Genomic DNA, 19,553 nt, shown 5'->3' with positions numbered 1-19,553 from the left:
CACCCCTTTCCTTATAGCGTCCACACTGCTCAGCAGTAAGTATAAAATTAATATTTGGGATGTGGGGGTTATGGTTGATGGGGTGTTTAGGGTTAATTTAATGCTGAAGACTGAGAGTTAATTTAATTAATTTAATACGGTTAACTTGAGGTGCAGTTAGAGGTAAAGGGGTGCAAACAAAAGGGAATCTAAATCCTGGGGGGGGCAGTGAAGATTAATTTCTGCCTCCAGAAATGCCTTATACCCCCCCTATATGCAACTCTGTCCCATGATATGCCTTTTAACCCCCTACATATAGGGGTATAAGGCATTTCTGTAGGCAGAGTGGCATATAGGGGGTTAAAAGGCATATCATGGGGCAGAGTGGCAAGCCTGGGGGCAGATGTGCATAACTAGGGGGGCAGGTTGGCAAATAAAAAACACATTTCTCAATCATAGCTTTTATTAAATATGAAAAAAGTTCACATGAATTAATAAAGAAATAAAAGTTTCTCACAAGAATATCATGAAGAATAATGTGATCACTGTTTTTTTCCACTGAATAAAATGGAACTTTTTCATCTAAAAATTAAAAATGTTTGCAGTAGCATATGTTTTGATTCAATTGGGCTCTAGCTCGGTCGCGGTGCCGGCATTTAATATGACAGGAAGCAGCAGTGGATATAGGAGCCAGGTGCATATAGGTGGAGTCCGGAATGCAGGCAATCGTAACCCACAAAACACCAAGGTAGATGGAGTCAGGGGTACAACAAAAGCCAGGGTCGACAAGGAGAGCCGGGGTCAGGAACACGGAGGGCAGCAAAAACAAAAGTATAGTCGGGGTGTGGTACACGGAGAGTCAGGAAGACGTAATTGAAAAGCCGGGGTCTGTTACGGGGGAGTCAGCAAGGAAAATAATACAGCAAGGGCAAAAGGGTCTACACGGCACAAAAACTGAGCAGAGTGACAATGACATTCCTGGCACATCACGTAAAAGATGTACCATATAGGGCATGGGCACAGGATCACCAAATGTAAAGGTTCCAAGTTTTAAAATGTGTGTGCCCCAAATTGTGCCCTTTTGCCCCCAATTAACCAGGTAAAGCCATGTATGGGTGGTATTACTGTACTCAGGAATTGTTACAAAACACATATTGGGGAGTTGTGACAGTGACATATACCAGGACATATAAATTCATGCCTGAAGTAAAATGTGTGTGCAAGAAAATGACTACCACAAAGTTTGACGAAACCTCTACAGCACTTCATGAAACACATTAACCTGTTTGATATCTGACCCGCACTCCACCCCAGGGATAGGGACTACTCCATCAACTCCAATCCTCATGACAGCTACTCCTGCATAGACCTTCTCTTTACCTCACAGAACTTGCTTCCGGCTTTACTCTCTTCCACTATTCACGAAATCACCTGGTCTGACCACGGGATAGTCGAGGATGTATTTTCGGGTCTCTCCCCTCACCCCCCAGGCTACACATGGAAACTGAACGACTCCTTACATGCAGACCCTGTCATCAGTGAGTCTGTGGCGGAAGCCCTGGAGGCGTACTTTACTGTCAACTCCTCCCCTGACTTGGCAGTTGGGACACTCTGGCAGGTGCACAAGGCGGTTATCCACGGTACCCTCATTAGGTTAGCTTCAACTAAGAGGAAAGAGAGGCTTCATACACATTCCAATCTCACTCCTTTATTTCGTTACCCGGACTTCCCCCGCGGGCCTGGCTCCAGCTTCTTTCCGCTGGTGGAGAGAGCAGGGTATTACGAAGGTTGGCCATCTGTATCATCGTGGCTATTTGCACACACTGCACACTCTCACCACCACTTTCCAAATACCTCAGAGAGAGACCTTTCACTTCCTCCAGCTCAGGTCCTTTTTATCCGCGCTCAAATTTCCCAGCACAATGGCATCACTATCCCAGTTTGAACGCCTTAGTTGGACTGACAAAAAAACGCCCAGGCGCGATCTCATTGCTCTACACCCACCTCATCACTTTCGCGTTTCCCGGTACCTCCCCGGGTGATCATACGGTTAATGGGGTCTTTGGGGTTAATTTAATGCTGAGGACTGAGGGTTAATTTAATTTAATAAAGTTAACTTAAGGTGCCGTTGGAGGTAAAGGGGGGGGGCAAACTAAGGGGAATCTAAATCCTGGGGGCAGTGTAGATTAATCCTGTATTTATGTGTCAGTATTGTGTCAGTGTGCTGTGAACAAGTCTGTGAATCTATGAGGGCACTATGGCATATCTGGGGGGTATAAGGCATATCTGGGGAGGACGGAGTGACATATCTGGGGCTATAAGGCATATCTGGGAGTATAAGGCATACAGAATCTCTTCAGATAATTAAAATTTAGAGGTCGACGCTGGTGGACTCTCCTCTTTAGCTCACCCCACGAGGTTTAGGGTTCGGGTCAGGGACCTGGGATAGCCATGGTAGGACCTTGATTTTGTGGTCAGTAAACCATTTTGTGTTGATTTTGTTGTATGTTTTGGATTATTGTGTTGCTAGAAGATAAAACCACGGACAATTTTAAGCTTTCCGGCAGAGGCCGTCCGGTGTTTAATACCTGTTGATATTTGATAGAGTCCATGATGCCGTGTATCTTATAAAAAATTCCAGGTCCTCTGGCAGAAAAACAGCCCCAAAACATTAAAGAGCCACCACCATATTTAATCATCACCACCTTTGCCAGAAAGCTTTATTTTGGTTTTGTCTAACTGTAGAACCTGATCCCATTTGAAGTTCTAGTAGTGTCTGGCAAAGATAGTTGAGTTTATTTTTGGATGAGAGTAGAGGCTTTTATGGAACCCTTCCAAACAACTTGTGGTGATGTAGGTAACATCAGATTGTAGGGTTGAAGGCTTTCTGACCCAAAGACTTATCTAACTTCGTCAATTCTCCAGCTGTGATCCATGGAGATTTTTCAGCCACTCGTACCATCCTCTTCAAAGTGCATTGAGACAATAGAGACGCATATCCTCTTCCAGGCATCTGTTAAACCCAGGTTAGAGCCAGTTGTCCTGTATATTTGAGAAGGAGTTTTCCTATACCTAACTAAAATGGTTTGTTGTGAATACTGCTTTGGCTCTGTGGGCATGTCATCATTAAATTTGGTAATATCTCAACAGTTATGCGGTAGTTTACAAGGAGTTGGAGCAAACCATCCAAAGTTCTGATGTGCAAGAAGACCTCCGCTGGTTCAGAGCTGCCCATGGTCCTGGAATGCATATGAACTGGCCACAATTTGAGGTGAGGTGAAATAAAATGGAAATTAATAAAACAGAAACAGCAGTGGAAGACATTATAGTAAGCTCTTTACTACTTTTTAGAATTGACACTTTACCTCTCTGGTTACCTAGGAATGGAATCCAGATCTTACCCACACTGTCACTCGCAAAGAGAAAACTCGTAAGGTAGAGGGAACTACATCTTCCAATGTGACTTCAACCTCTGACACCAGCTCCCAAGCTGGAGACCGAGGGAGGTGAGAGACCGGCAGGACAAAGAAGGAATTGTTTTGGCAAGGCACAGAATGAAATGGAGGGGGTAAAATGGAAAAAAAAAATGGAAGTAAGCAGGATGAATAATGGCAAAGTTAACAATATGAGGAAGCATGCAAGATAAGTATTAGACTTGTGAATTTGATTAGTTAGAATTGCAAATTTCAAGAATTATGGTAACTTTGAATCCCTGAAAACGAGGCAAAACCCTCAACGAATTTGACAAAAACAAAGCAAAAAGCTCAGAATTTTCATCTGTGGGCCCACATTCCTCACAGTCTCTCTCATTCACAGTTAGTCTCTCCAAATATTTCCTTACCTTCTCCTTCCGTATCTTCATCTTCTCCCTTCGATCTGCTGTCTACTATCTTCATCCATATCCCTGTATACAAATTAAAAATGTCTCAAAATTTTAGGCGGATCAGAATAGGCAGAGAACAAAATTTGTTGCCTGAAAAGGTCAGGTGAACCGAAAAATTTGTCTGAATCATGTTTGTCCCATTTGGACATGTCTAGATATTTTGACTACACTTTTCCCAAATGATAACTAGGCAGGACGTGAATCAAAAAATGTTACTCATCACAGATCTATAGTGTCATTTGATAGAAGCCTCTGTGTTGTAGAAGCCTCTCCCATACACACCTAGATTTACTTGCTCAATCGTGCTTTGAATGCATGTTTAAAAGCTGAAAGTTGCATATAACGTTAAACATGTGCTTTTATACATTTTTATATATCTAATAGTGTGAGTAGTTACGAAAAAGCCCAGATCTACACTGCTGATTGGTCCGATGATGAGGGTGGAAGCAGCGCATATCCAGCTGTTGACTCAAATGGAGGAGCTAACCCATTTGAGGAGGAGTCTGCTGGAAGAGTTCGTGTTCGAGCACTCTATGACTATGAAGGACAAGAGCAAGACGAACTGAGCTTTAAAGCAGGTACAGGAGTACTAATTGTCTGAGTACTACTTAAACCTTATCTGCCACGTTCCCCATACCTTTCAGGAAATTTAACTTAGCTAGTGTAAAAAGGTCCCAGAAATGTGTTACACACTCAGCACAACTTCTCATGTGGCTAATAATCAGTTATTTACTGTAAATACTTAAATGGAAACTATAACAGATGTGTTGGTTTTTTAAATGTTAGAAACATAGGGCTGCAAAAACTAATCGATAAAATCGATAATGAAAATCGTTGCCAATGAATTTCATTATCAATTAGTTGAATCGATTATAAAATGAGTTTTTTTCCAGATCAAATGCACTGAGAAATACCCCTCGTTTTATAATCCATTTCATTCAGTGTGACTCACAGCAGTTACTACTTACAGTCCCCTCCCTGCAGTCACTTTGATGATTGGCCAGCCCCTTTCCTTCTCCTAGTCCCTCCCTGCAATCACTTTTGATTTGCCCCGCCCCTTTTTCTACCAGTCCCAGTCAACACTGCTCAGACACTCATCTGAGTATAAAATTAATATTAAGCTGCTGAAAGTTAGGGGAGGTGGGGGTTAATTTAGGGTCAGTTATGGTTAATGGGGTGTTTAGGGTTAATTTAGGGTCAGTCATTGTTAATGAGGCATTTAGGGTTAATTTAGGGGCAGTTATGGTTAATGAGGCGTTTAGGGTTTATTTAGGGGCAGTTATGGTTGATGGGGTCGTTAGGGTTAATTTAGGGGCAGTTAATGTTGATGGGGTCGTTAGGATTAATTTAGGGGCAGTTATGGTTAATGGGGTCTTTGGGGTTAATTTAATGCTGAGGACTGAGGGTTAATTTAATTTAATAAAGTTAACTTAAGGTGCCGTTGGAGGTAAAGGGGGGCAAACTAAGGGGAATCTAAATCCTGGGGGCAGTGTAGATTAATCCTGTATTTATTTATAAGTATTGTGTCAGTGTGCTGTGAACGAGTCTGTGAATCTATGAGGGCACTATGGCATATCTGGGGGTATAAGACATATCTGGGGCTATAAGGCATATCTGGGAGTATAAGGCATTTAGGGTATATAAGGCATATGTGGGGAGGGCAGTGTGGTATATCAAGGGAGGATGGAGTGGCATATCAGGGGGTATAAGGCATATGTTTGCAGGCCGGAGTGGCCTATCTAGGAGGCAGTGTGGCATATCTGGGAGGCAGTGTGGCAAGCCTGGGTTCAAATGTGCATAAGTGGGGGGGGGGACAGGTTGGGAAATAAAAACAAGAAATGCATTTTTTACAAAGTTTTTTTTATTTTGCCGTTTGTTTTAAACATCCTTTTTGTTAAATTATTTAAAATAAATGGAAAATTTTCTTTTTATCCGATTAATCCGATACTGCAGGTATAGATCAACTAAATAAGATATACAAACCCTGTATTTGCAGGGTGCATAAATAATGCATGCAAACATAGCATAGTAAATATTGATCAACAGAATACACAAATCTGGCTTTGCAGGTATAGATCAACTGTGAACCACATATAAACTCAGCATTAAAAGGTATAGATAAAAAAAACTAAATTACAGGCATAGATCACAGTTTGCACACCCAAAAGGCCAGCCCTGGTGTCCACATAGAACTTGACCAGAACCCAGATTACACACATTACAGCCCAGCCTGAGCCATTTTTGTCCCCTAACAGCCCGTCCTGTGACATCTTTGTCCCACAAACACCCTGCCTGTGCCAAATCATTTATACATCTATGATACACACAAAAAAATCTCACTCATTCACATAATTCATCCACAAAGTTAATTCTCTCACCCATTCCCACAATTTATCCCCACATTACTTCATTCATTATCTTACTCACTCTTATCAGCTGGCCTTGGTGATAGAATGGCCGCATGGCGCCCCTGCTGCCATGGTGCCCTGTGTGGCTGCACAGCTCGCACACCTCCGGCCCTGGGTCCAAGTACAGAGGAGTGAGGTACCCCACTGGTAACAAGACCTTCCTCCGAATATACTCTGTTCATCCCTCTGTTTTCTGTCACTGCCTAAGCCATTCAACAGTATTGGAATCCATTTGCAGATTATTGATAAGTGTTATATATTGGACAGTGTCAAAATCCTTACTGAAATTCAGATAAGCTGTCAAAGTTCCACCCTGCATGCCGAGATTCTGTCTAATTCCGGTAATTGCTTATCCAGCTCTGGAGCTCACGCTCACAGGTTTTTGGATCTCTGGCAACAAATTGGTGGTGTCAGCAGGGCCTCATTCACCTAACCATTTGATGCAGGCCTGCCCTTTAAGTACCTACCGTTTAAATCATTCAGAGCCTTTGCATTGTTTGTAGTTGCAGTTTTCAGTTGTAACTCTGTCAGTGGCCCTGAACTGTTTGTTAGCAGTATCCTATGACGGTCCTGCCTATAACTAGCACCCTGTCTGATGACCAGCCTGCGATATCCAGCTGACCTAATCACAGCCCTGACAAGTGGAATCTATTCCTGACTGCTTGGTTCTGCTTCTCTTTATTAGTCATACATCATAGGGTACAGTCAGAGGCCTGGGTATCCCCTGCATCTAGGCTAATTCCTGATTTTCTTGCCTGGGTTGTGACATAAGCAATGTCTGCTGTACCACCTTGACCAATTATTTTAGTCACCCAATCAAAAAGCAGTAAGATTAGTTGACATGAACTCCCTGAAGTAAACCCATGTTTCTATAAATCCACGTGATTTTAGATGTACAAAAATCCTATCCTTTAACAGTCTTTAGTTTCCGGACAGGCCTGGAACTAAAGGCCCACTGGCAGGCCAGACGGCGGGAAGCCCACTGGCAGGGCAGAAGCTGGGAAGCCCAGGGGAACTGTAGCAATGGCAGGGGAACTGTAGCAAAGGCAGGGCACGGAAGCCCTCAGGCTTGGAAGATAGGTTAGTCTGGGACCCGCCGGTGTCACGAATCAGAATTGATAACGAAGCCAAGGTCATACACAGAATATCAGAACAAGAAACCAGATCTTAAGCTGCTAATTTTATTAACTATATGCTACTATACAGTAAATACATTCTTTAAAACAGGTTAAAGGATATAATGGAACATTTAAAATGATTAAATGAATTAAAACATTATACATAAAATTACAATAGATACATAAAACCAGTCTTTGGGACGTTCATGCAAGTAGATCGTTCCACATATTAAGTAACCAAAGTCATGCCTTTACAATCCTTTAAAAAGTGTGTTATATACCACTTAAAGCCATTTTAAGACAAATTGCTTGTTTTACACAATTTATCATAATCCATGTCAGACAGGTCAACAGGCCACATAAAACAACTGTATAGCTTAAAAAACCGAAGGTCACAAATCCATTTTAAAAGTGGGCCTGTCTTTTCCCATTTGTCCTGTGCATAAAAGCAGTTCCAAAATATATGCAACACTGTCTCATCTTGGGTACACTGATCTCAGGGGCACTTAGCGGTGGCACCAAGACCTTTCCTGTGCTGAAATTGCCTAGTTGGCAAACATTCGTACACTATCTGCCATGCAAGATCTCTTGGAGTTGGCAAGAAAGTGGCGACGCACATTCTGCCAAACTCTTCCGGACTCTATGAGAGAGTATTGTACCATTTGTTCAGTTGGTTCCTTTGATAATATAGCAGCAGTCAGCTTATTTTGGATTTAATAAAATATCGGGGCTAAAATCTCAGAGGTGATAAAATTGTATTGTTGTTTCTAAACAGACATAATGCTTTGCCGGATTTAAAAGCACAGGAGGGTTAAGAGACAGCGAGTAAAAATTAGATTTCCTAAAAATATGACCAGCCGCATAGCATAAAAAAGAAGCAAAGGTACATTCTTTGTAAAAGTTTTTAAAACTCATAGTAAAACAACTTTATATATAAAATGTTTCACATCAGGCATCCCCTTACCACCTTTTGTTTGCACGCTTTCTCTTTTAACCCCTTCAGTCCCAGGGGTTTTTGGTACCTCAAGTCCCAGAGCAATGTTACCATGTTGGTTCAGCGATTATTCTCCTTTCCTGTGAATAGTGTACCCATGTAAACTATATATTGTTTTTTTTTAAGGAGAGAAAGAGCTTTCTTTTGATACCATAGTTAGATGATTAGCTAAAAATGTAGGATGAGAAATTTAGTAAAAACTAGCAAAAATTAGGGATTTTTTTTTTATAAATTTTCCCTCTGAATCCTCACAAAATTAGGTAAAGTGATGAAAAATCCCCTCTAAGTGTATTAATTCAGGTGTCCTGATTTCAGAAATACCTAATTTAAATAGATTTTCCATACTTTCCCAGCACTTATAGGGAACCTATGGAATGTTTATGCTTATGGCTTAATGGGTTTGGGGGTTGTGAACGGGGGCAGGAGGGTTATACTGTTTAGATGTTGTGTTAGGGCAATGGGATATAAGTGTTTTTACTTTATTATTATCTTTTTGTATATATATATATATATATATATATATATTATTTTTTGTTTCAAATATTTATTTAAGATTTTTTTAAACAAAATAAGGGATAACAAGAGAAATAAGGAAGGGGGACATGTCATAATTCGTAAATACAAATATTTTTCAGCAGCAGTACCAATACTTATTATCAAACAAGCAGTTATGTCTAATAATCTATACAAAAAACAAAAACTGGCTGCGCTTCTTACCCTAATAAAGTTGGCAACAAATATATAAACATAATGTAAATGAGAGGTTTTGGTTATATGAATTGGCCAAAGCATAATTAAGCTCACCCGCCACGTCAAGGCACACTCATGCTTACACCTGTTTGGTAGGCCTCGTATTATACATTTGTATTATTTGAGCCTGTGACTAGCTTAGCGCACCGACATTTTTCTTTTTCCCTGTTTGCACATATTTGAGGTTGTTGGCTCCTCATCAGTCTGGTTGCTGCTTGCTGTCCAGGGGTTAATAGGGAGGAGGTTTAATTGCACCTCCCCCACACATTAATAAGGTTTTGGTAGCAGTATAAACTGCTTTGTGTGCCCACTATGTAGGAGGTGAGAGTAGGTTCTCACCCTATTGAGAGTGTGCCTTGACGTGGCGGGTGAGCTTAATTATGTTTTGGCCAATTCATATAACCAAAACCTCTCATTTACATTATGTTTATATATTTGTTGCCAACTTTATTAGGGTAAGAAGCGCAGACAGTTTTTGTTTTTTGTATATATTGTACAGCCAATACACTGTTTTTTTTGCAGCATGCTTACACCTGTTTGGTAGGCCTCGTATTATACATTTGTATTATTTGAGCCTGTGACTAGCTTAGCGCACCGACATTTTTCTTTTTCCATGTCTAATAATCTAGCAAGGAAAACAAAAAACAAAAAAAAAAAAAAGAGAGAAAGAAAGAAGCCGGGGGTGTTATAATTATTATAGGTACGCTTAAACATTATTTAGTTTTGAAATCCAGTCCTCATAAATTACTACTCTTCTAAGGTGAGTCTGACTAACCCATCCTAGCCCTTTTTCCATTTGTAGTTGGTATAATAGTTGTTTCTTCAGTTGCGACCATTGAAAGAAATGGTTATGTTTCCAAAACCTGGCAATCAGAATTTTAGCTGCCGAAAAAGAGTGTATTAGTAAAATTGTATTATCAATTGAAAGAGGGGATGGAAATAGAAGAAGAAGGGCAACATCAGGGGACTTATTTATCTTATCTACTGCCAATTTTGTAAGAAGATCAAAGACCATGTCCCACAGTTGACTAACCACCCCACATGACCACCATATATGTATGTAATCACCTTTTTCCCTATTGCATCTCCAACATATCTCTGATGCTCCAGGGAACATTAAGCATAACTTAGACGGAATCCAATACCAGCAATTTAGAACTTTAAAATAGTTTTCTCTAATTGAAATAGAATGTATAATATTATGAGTTAAAGATATTGCATTTTGCCAATTTTTCTTTGTAATCTGTGTCCGTGTCACTTTAGACCATTTAGAGATGGTGTTAGAGTGATCTATTCCGTCTATCTTTTCTATTACCTCATGTATCTTTGTCAAAATTTTCTTGGATTCTTTTCGGTTAAAAATGTGGCCTAATTTTGAATGAATGTTTGCATCAGTGTTATAAAGTGCATATCTAAGGAAGTTTTTTATCCTTAAGTAGGGAAAAACTTCTGTAGATGGTAAACAAAATTGGTCGACTAATTGATCATATGGTTTTATAAGATTATCAATCAGAATATCCTTAAGATTTTCAATGCCCGACCTTTTCCATTTTAACAGAGATATATCTGCTAAATTAAGTTCTATAATATCTAGCTGCGCTGTATCTAGAATTTTGTCTTTAAGCCCCAGTTTTTTCTTGATTTTAAACCATTTCTTTATGGTATCTTTAATTATAATATTATTTATTGTGTGGGTCTTTATCTTAAACTTAGATTGAAATTCCCACACGATGATAAATTCCTAATTCCAGAAAGGTGTTGCTCGATCTTAAACCATGGTTGGCTCCTATTAGATTCTAATTGTAAATTATATATATGAATTACCATACATGCCTCGTATGCGCGCACAATCCTAGGATAGCTCAAACCCCTTTTATTCATTTTTTGTGATAGGAGTTTAATTCCCAATCTTGATTTTCTACCGTTGTTAATAAATCTATTAAAAGAGGTTTGTATCAAACTCAGCCATGGGGCTGGCATTTTTAGAGGAAGATGTAAGTCCATTTAGGTAGAATATAAGAATTTATTACATTTATTCTACCAACCCATGATAATATATTATTTTTCCAATTTTTCAACAGGTAGTTGGTCTCTTGAAAACAGGAGAGAAAGTTTCTTTCCATCATATCCTGTACTTTCGCTGTTATTTTGAGACCTAAATAAGTGAACTCTTGTACTACACCTTTGAGTTTAAATTCCTGTAGTATTGTTTGTTTAATTTGAGCAAGAGTATTTAAGAAAATAATTTCTGATTTTCCTATATTAAGTTTATAATTGGAGATTTCTGCATATTTATTTATAATTATCATTAGTTCTCTGATAGACTTTGATGGATTTTCTATTGTAAGGAGAACATCATCTGCATATAAGCAGATTTTTAATTCTTCTTGTCCTAACGTAATGCCTTTAATTTTTTCATTTTTCCTTATTATAAATTGCTAGAATCTCCATGGTTAGTATATACAACATTGGGGAGAGTGGACTGTGACGGGACCGACCTGTACCCCGACTGGGTACTCCTGCCAAACGTTGCTTCCTCCTAACGGGACACCAACAAGTAACCCCTTCAGCACCAGGCAGAACCAGCGTTGTAGATAGAAGGAGGGACGTCGCTGCACCGAAGCCGCATTGCCACTGTGGCTATCCGAAGCTTAGCTACACAGCGTGGCTACAGCCCACCCCAAACATCAGGCAACACTCATGTTGAGGTGAAAACAGGACTCATTTATTAAAACCAAAGGCAGAGCTATATATACACAAGTAAGAAAAGGGGCGAGACAAATATCACATGATCCAATTACCATGGCAGGAAGGAAGTAATTAGATCAAATCCTGCAACACAATATCCGGGGGAAGGACAGGATGACACGAGACATAAATAATGACATTAACTGGGGACGTAGACGTGGAATGACGATAGACATATAATTGGCTTAAGACAGACAATGGCCAGGACACAGAGATAACAGGAGCTCACAGGATTAACAGCTACCTGTTATGTAATTGATAATTAGGTATGCAGCAGTGACACCTAGTCATACCTACAGGGGGTCTTAAGATAAGGGCTAACACACAATAACAGGGGAAACACTTCACACCTATACAAATCAACAATGCTAAGACAATCAGCCTTCTTCCTACCACAGGATGTCCAGCAGACGTTACAGTTCTGAGACTGAGAGTGCTAAAACATGGGGTACATCAGCAGACTGAACCCCTGTATCCACACACAGAAGTCTCTACAAGGCCCGGGCCCATAGTCGATAGGGAGGAGGCTGGCTCTCAGGCCTCTCCAGGAGCCCCAGTGATGGAGGGTTCTGTCACATGGACATTAAACAGAGAGTGGACCTTAAACGGCGTTACTGTAATGCCTCAATGTCAAGGCATTCAGCAAGGCCGAGATCGGCAACGGGGGCCATATCTGGCCCCTCCCCGGGGCGTCAACAGCCCGTTTTAAAAGCGTTTAGGAGGCGATCAACGATCGCCTCCTAAACTTAAATGGTGTCGCTGGAATGCCTCGATTAATCGAAAAAATAATCGGCCAACTATTCGATTATGAAAATAATCGTTAGTTGCAGCCCTAAATTGGACCTTATTCAATTTAGGTATGGGCAGAGTTTTTAAATATTTTATAATTTCCTCCTGTTGGGTTTTATCATTTATATTATATAAGGAGACGTAATATCGATTAAATGCCCGTCCTATACTTTCTGGAGTACATATTCTGTTATTTTCAATAATTTTATAGATACGGTTTTTAGCTTGTTTTTTCTTCAGCCTATTGGTTAGCGATTTATCCACTCTATTATTCTTAAAGTACCACTGTTTTAATTTTTCTAGATTTGTACTAATCTTATTGAATTCCAAGTCTCTTATTTTTCTTTTTAATTGCTGAATCTTAGGGGATCTAAATTTTGTTGGGGATATTTTATTCAGTTTAGTGAGGTCATATAGATTTATATAGAGCGTAGGCAACTCTGGGCCTCTTTTTCTATTTTCTATTTTTCCAATTTTAATTAAATATCCTCGAATAACACTTTTGAAAGCACACCAGAGAGTTACACGAGATATCGATTCATCATCATTCTCCTGAAAAAAGAGTTTAATTAGTTTCCGTAGGGATTCTACACGTTGATGCTGATCTAGTATCATATTATTTATTCTCCAATCCCGTGGAACTTTCTTGGAATAGTTAGATAATGTCTCACAGATAATAGCGTTATGATCTGACCATATTATATCTTTAATCAAACTTTTTTTTATTTTGTTCACTAGGGAGCAATTTCCTAACATCAGATCTATGCGCGCATACGAGGCATGAGGCGCAGAAAAATGGGTAAATTCTTTGGCGGTTGGGTTAAATACTCTCCAGGTGTCATATAGATTGTTTTTAAAAAAAACATAAGTCAGGCTTTTAGCCGTTCTTTCTAGTCTCTTATCGAGAGTTTCTCCCCTTTTTAGGATTTTATCCATATTAATATCGGGAATTAGATTAAAATCTCCCGCCATAATTAGGGTTCCACAGATATATCTTTCTGCTTTTTGAAAAGGTTTTCTATGAATCTCATTGAACCACTATTGGGGGCATATAAGTTAATTAAAGTATATAGTTGGTCCTCTATTTTGCATACAATTATCACATATCTAGCTTCTACATCAATATCTTGAAGTAAAATTTCACATTTTATGTCAGTAGAAATAATTATAGCGACACCTCTCTTTTTTTTATATTGTAAAGAGGAAGCAATTATATGATATATTTTTGCTTTTTAAAGGAACATTACAAGAATTAGACCAATGCGTTTCTTGTAGGAAACATACATCGATTTTTTTCTTTTTTTATTAATTTGAGCAATGAAGATCTTTTTTGAGGACTGTTCAACCCTTGAGCATTTAACGAGATAAAACGTACCATATTTTTCGTTTTGAAAATTTAAACCCCCGGCTAAAGGAAAGTGAGCAGTACAAAAAAAAAAGGAAAGAAAGAAGAGAAAGCGAAAAAAGTAATAAAAATGGAAGAGGACAAAATATGTCCTATTTCCTAAGCCAACCCGTACAGAAATTTGATTGGCATTATACGATCCTTCCCCTCTACCTGGATCGAAATGACTGTACCTCATGTTGTGTGCTACCACTGTATGAGGTTAACATTGTGCGAGGCCCCCATTGAGGAGTTCGCGGGCTTTATTTATAATGGTTATAACCAAAAGAAAAAGACAAAGGGGAAAAAAAAAAAAAATTGCGTTGCGTGCATGTTACATTGAACCAACTTATTAATCTTGATCCTTAATTACTAAAGTGCAAATGCAAAATATTTAAAGTGCATAAAGTGTTCTTAAATACAAAAAAAAAAAAACTAATATTGCATTAGCTCGCCGTAATTGATAAAGTGCATTATATGATCTCAATCATTAACTGATAGAAATGCCTAAAGTGCATACGGTGTAATTTCATTTTTACCAATAATTAATAAGTCAATTCTTAAAAAAAAAAGAATAATTTGTATCTTTTTTAATATTTTATTTTTTTTTAAATTGGTAAGAGGTCCTCTTAGGGACCTCTTGAACATGTTATTAATGCCAGTGATGTCACAATGACATCACTTAGCTTACTTTATTGTTTTTTTATTATTATTTATTGTATTATTATTATTATTATATTATTATTATTAGTGATTTTTATTTTATTTTTTTCAAAATCGTTTTTTAGGACAGTGAGAAACATGGTTTCTCAATCTCCTCCCTGTGATCCCCCTGCACCGATCACACTGTGATCTCAATGCAAGTCACAGAAGATATCCTGTCCTCTGATGACCTTCCGGGTGACATCAGCAGTAACGCGACCCGGAAGGGAATGCCCGACCGTGCGATCTGCATTTAAAAATGTAACAGTTTCTTTTGTGCTGGAAGCTGTTACGTGAGATCGGGCAACAGCAAGTCAACGATGTATTCAGGGGGCAATCCAGGCTGTCAAATGACATTCTGATCTGAAGAAGTGCAGGACGTACCGGTATGTCCATAGGGGACTGAAGAGGTTAAGTTTCTCACTTCTGGAGTTCCAGCAAAACATAAAACAAACACTCATAAGTTTCTTTGCGTACAATTCAGAAGGGGGAAATATCACTCCTAAGTACATAATTAATCGGTAAGAATATTGCCATGTTTAAAACTCTCCCTTCCATTGTCAGCTTTTTGCCATAATTCTATTTTGCGGTTTAATTTTCCTAAAATACAGTCACCTTAAGTCTGGACAGCATCCCAATCACCAATAGTAAAACAGTCACATTTGGTAGGATTCAGCTTAAAACCAGAGGCACATGTAAAATAGTCAGTTGTTCGAATAGCTGTTTTCAAGGACTCTGGGGTTGTGCAATATACACTTATATCATCCATGTAGCCCAGAGCCTTTACCTGTACCCCTGCCCCCCCTCCAGGATGGGGACGTCCCGGATAAATGTATCCTTTCGTAGAAGGGCTAAAAGAAGTTCAATGACACAGACAAAAAGAAGAGGTGAAAGCAGACAACCCTGCTTCACCCCAGAATTAAGAGAGACTTAAAAAGCCATTGATTAAAATGTTGCTAAAAGACAACTTATATAAAACATTAATACGCTGAATACAATCATCTGGGAATGCCATTTTCTTTAAAGCCATAAAGATATATTCATGGGATACACGATCAAAAGCTTTTATTTTTTTATTTTATTTTTTTTAATCAAGAGATAAACAAAATCTGATCTGCGTGAATAACCTTATCTATTACATCTTTTGTTCTGTTAGCTAAAATCTTGGTCATAATTGTATAGTCTGGCATCAGTAGGGTAATAGGCCTCCAGTCCTCTAATTTTGATCTGCCACCCTTCTTAAAAATTAGAGTAATGATGCCTCTTCTCCAGGAAGTAACTCCTGGACATTAAAAGCCTCTATAAAAATACTAAAAAGATCATCCTTTAAGTTCCCAAAAACATGTCTAAAATTCAATAGAGATTCTCTTGGGGACTTACCAGCAGAAAAGCTTTTAATTGCATCATTCAATTCGGTTAACGACAGCTTTCTGCTTAAAACCCACTTGATCATCAGATCATAAACATTAGTTATGGCCCATAGAGTATCTTTTTAAAAGGAAGGATTTATAACTTTCTCATTAAAAAGGTTGTGGTAAAATTCTTGTGACACGTTTAAAATGCCTGCAGTGGAGGACTGGCCTTCCATTTCTAAAATTAGGTCTCTCTTTTGAGATGTTTTAAAAAAAAAAAAAAAAACAAGTGCACTTCTCCCCTTCCTCCAAGTGGTTTACCCGGGTAAGTGGTTTACTCGATGTCGAGGCATTCAGCAACACCGAGATCGGCATAATGGGCCATGTCTGGCCCCTCCCCGTGGGCGGCAACATCTGCCATTCACTGTGTGGCAGCGGACTCCTGTTTTTAAAATTTAGGAGGCGATCAACAATTACCTCCTAAACTTCAGTGGTGTTGCTGAAATGCCTCGATCACGAGGCATTCAGCGACACTGAACAGGTACTGCATTCAACCATGCAAGTCAATGGAGCCCAGCTTTCTAATCACTGTGATTAGTAAAATATTTAAAAAAAAAAAAATAAAATATGGGGAAAAAAAAGTGGTAACATTTAAAAATAATTATGCATCAGAGTAACCATCCAGTTCCAGCAAAATTTTTAAAAGTAAAAAGCCAAAAAGAATAAAAAAAAAGTTTATTATGAGCAAGTGCTAAAATTAGCGCCGTATCTTCCCAAAAATCTTGACATGGAAAGAGATAATGTAAAAGCATTTCAAATACCAAAGGAGTGTCTGTTTTTAAAAAATGATTGGTTTGATGGGGTAAATTGCAGTGACTGGGCTCAAAGATAGGCATAGGCAGAGACTGACCAAAGGGGCGGGATGACACATACTTACCAAATGTGGTGTTTTACCTCCCAAACAATCCAACAAACCCATGCATGGGGGGTATCACTGTACTTGGGAGATGTTGCTGAACACATATTTCATCATATTGTCAGGCTCATCATATTGCAGCCCTTAACGTCGGAGTCCAGAGCGCAGGAGTGTAAGAACGCACAGATAGAAACAGACGGAATGTTTGGTTATAGGTATATTACACAAAGCAAAGCAGACATCATACGCAGCAGAGTAGGAGGCATATCATGTATACAGACTGCTGGGGAGTATGAAGGTAGAAAAGTCCAGGTAGGTATCCAAAAGGGTCTGGGACAGGTAGCAAGCAAAAAGGGGATATCCAGTAGGCATTCCAAGTCAAACAGGCAACAGGCTGGCAAAAGGGCAAATCCACAAGGCAGTCCGGTAACAGGCAGGCAGGTAAATCCAATAGACAGATCAAGAGTCCGGCATGAACTGCGGCTCCAAATGAAATCACAGCTCTGTTACTGGGAGGCAGGGAAATAAAGCCTGTTCATTAGGTCAGGTGTGAGTGGTCTAGGCGTCAGGTGAAGGAGGCAGGGTAATAGCATAAAAAAAAAAAAACAAAAAAAAAAAAACAGCTGAACGCACAAGAATTGTTCTTGAAACAAAGAAAAACCCACAGGGAACTTCAGGAGAAATACAGGCTGCTCACACACACACGTATACATACATGCATGGGACCCGAGATCACCTCCCCTGCTGTGGACCCTTCTGCTGAATATGAATTTCTGGATAAATATACCGCAGGGCCCTCCAAGCCGGGCTCCCATTACATGCGGGGTAGACTGTTCCTACAATACTGCCTTAGGAGTCCCACGGAGAAGGAGGTGCATCAGATATTGCTAGCTGAACTTAGTGGGAATTGTAGTTTTAGACTGAAGTTGTGGTGGCCTATTATTGTTGGATAGTTGTGCCTAATCTTTAACACCTCAGCTAATGTAAACTGAAGTTCTCATGTTGTGCAGGTACTTGCTAGTCTGTAAGCTACTACTAATGTGATCATATATATTTTCTTATTAATGGGTAATTAACATTTGCCTTCCATCAGGAAGCCTATCTTTTGAGCCAACAAAGATAGGCAATGGGGAGGAGGTATTGGGTGTGAGAGGGGGGAAATCCAGTGTTCTTTATGCCGTTTAACCCAGTGGGCTGGTGGTGGGTCAGTGAGAGTATGCTTCCCCAGGGGTTCGATTTTTTTTTTTTTTTTTTATTATTACCCCCCACTTGCTGGAACAGGAGGATCTAATTAATCTATTTATATTATTATAAATATACCCTAACTCCAAGATTTCTTTTTTTCTTTTCTATTTCTTTCCTATTTTTCAGTTGGGCTGTTTTTCTGTGTATGCAAGTTCACAGTGATGTTTTTTGTTGCCACTTACCCATGTCAAAGGTTATAATTTGCCTTTTGTATTATTTAATAGTTTTATGTTTCATATAGCAAATCACAATAATCATTAATCATGTTCACAAATTTTGTATGTTAATGTATCTAAATTGATTTGTCTTAAGAAAGTATTGCCATTATATAGTGAACAAATGGTTTTGCTATAGTTTTAGCCAACAATTTATAATAAAAATAATGGTAGTATCACAGAAGATAGTACAGTACTTTTGCTGCAATTAGGTAGTTATATAAAATTCTGGTTTACAAACCTTTGAGGTAAAGGTCTAAAAACCATAATATCCATCATATGCATGAAAGATACAGTTCAATAAGGCATTCCTATAGCTCAATTTAAAATGTATGTTTAATATAGCCTTTATGATCTCACTCAGGTGAAGAACTGACAAAGTTGGAGGAGGAAGATGAGCAAGGCTGGTGCAGGGGACAACTGGACAATGGGCGAGAAGGCCTCTACCCAGCTAATTATGTTGCCTTGTCTGAAAAAACCCAATCTTCCAACATGCTGTGATCTTTACAATCTGAAGGAAGATGATTGATTGACACCATGTTACTAGACATTACCCTCCAAAATATCCCTGTCACTGCTTCCAAAAAATATTATTCAGAATATATATTTCCTTTTAATGTTAGATGATATTAAAAAATATGGAAACATTCCGCATGTTATATTTGTAATTTTGTTTTAATTATTATCTCATATTGTCCCACATAATAAAAAAATCCATCTCATTAAACATAATCTATAAATATTATTCAACCACCAGAAAAAAAAATACGGATGAAGTTTAAATTATATTTGCTTAAGTCTTTAAGTAAAGGGTAGTCTGGACGAGAGTTGGAACATTACACCTTCCTGATAGTACTAGTACATTAGGAAGAGTCAACCTCATCAAGCTCCTCTGGCATGAAGAGCTTGGTTGGCCCTGTATGATTTATAGTTAACTGAGCAAGAGATTTTGAAAATCACCTCACTAATCGAACTGTGCATTAAGAATTCCTAGCTCTGGTAATCTGTGGGAGAAAGTTGTCAGAGTTTGCCCATCATAATGCATAGTGTAGTTTGTAAGTTGAAACCAC

At 38.9% G+C, this 19,553-nt stretch overlaps 1 protein-coding gene across 1 annotated transcript in view; it reads left to right on the top strand.

Annotated features, from left to right (window-relative positions):
- PACSIN1 (protein kinase C and casein kinase substrate in neurons 1) overlaps positions 1–19,142 on the top strand; it is an 80,696-nt gene extending 61,554 nt beyond the window's left edge. The window contains exons 7-10 of the mRNA XM_053457871.1: positions 3,130–3,250; positions 3,361–3,485; positions 4,247–4,440; positions 18,848–19,142. Of these exons, the coding sequence (XP_053313846.1) occupies positions 3,130–3,250; positions 3,361–3,485; positions 4,247–4,440; positions 18,848–18,984 (577 nt within the window). The 3' untranslated portion in view covers positions 18,985–19,142. The remainder of the gene's footprint in view (positions 1–3,129; positions 3,251–3,360; positions 3,486–4,246; positions 4,441–18,847) is intronic.
- Positions 19,143–19,553: the final 411 nt, after the last annotated feature.

The sequence above is a fragment of the Spea bombifrons genome, chromosome 2 (assembly GCF_027358695.1).
Source record: "Spea bombifrons isolate aSpeBom1 chromosome 2, aSpeBom1.2.pri, whole genome shotgun sequence".
NCBI lineage: Eukaryota > Metazoa > Chordata > Amphibia > Anura > Pelobatidae > Spea > Spea bombifrons.
Note: the sequence above shows the minus strand (reverse complement) of the source record. Positions and strands in the feature narration are given on the sequence as shown.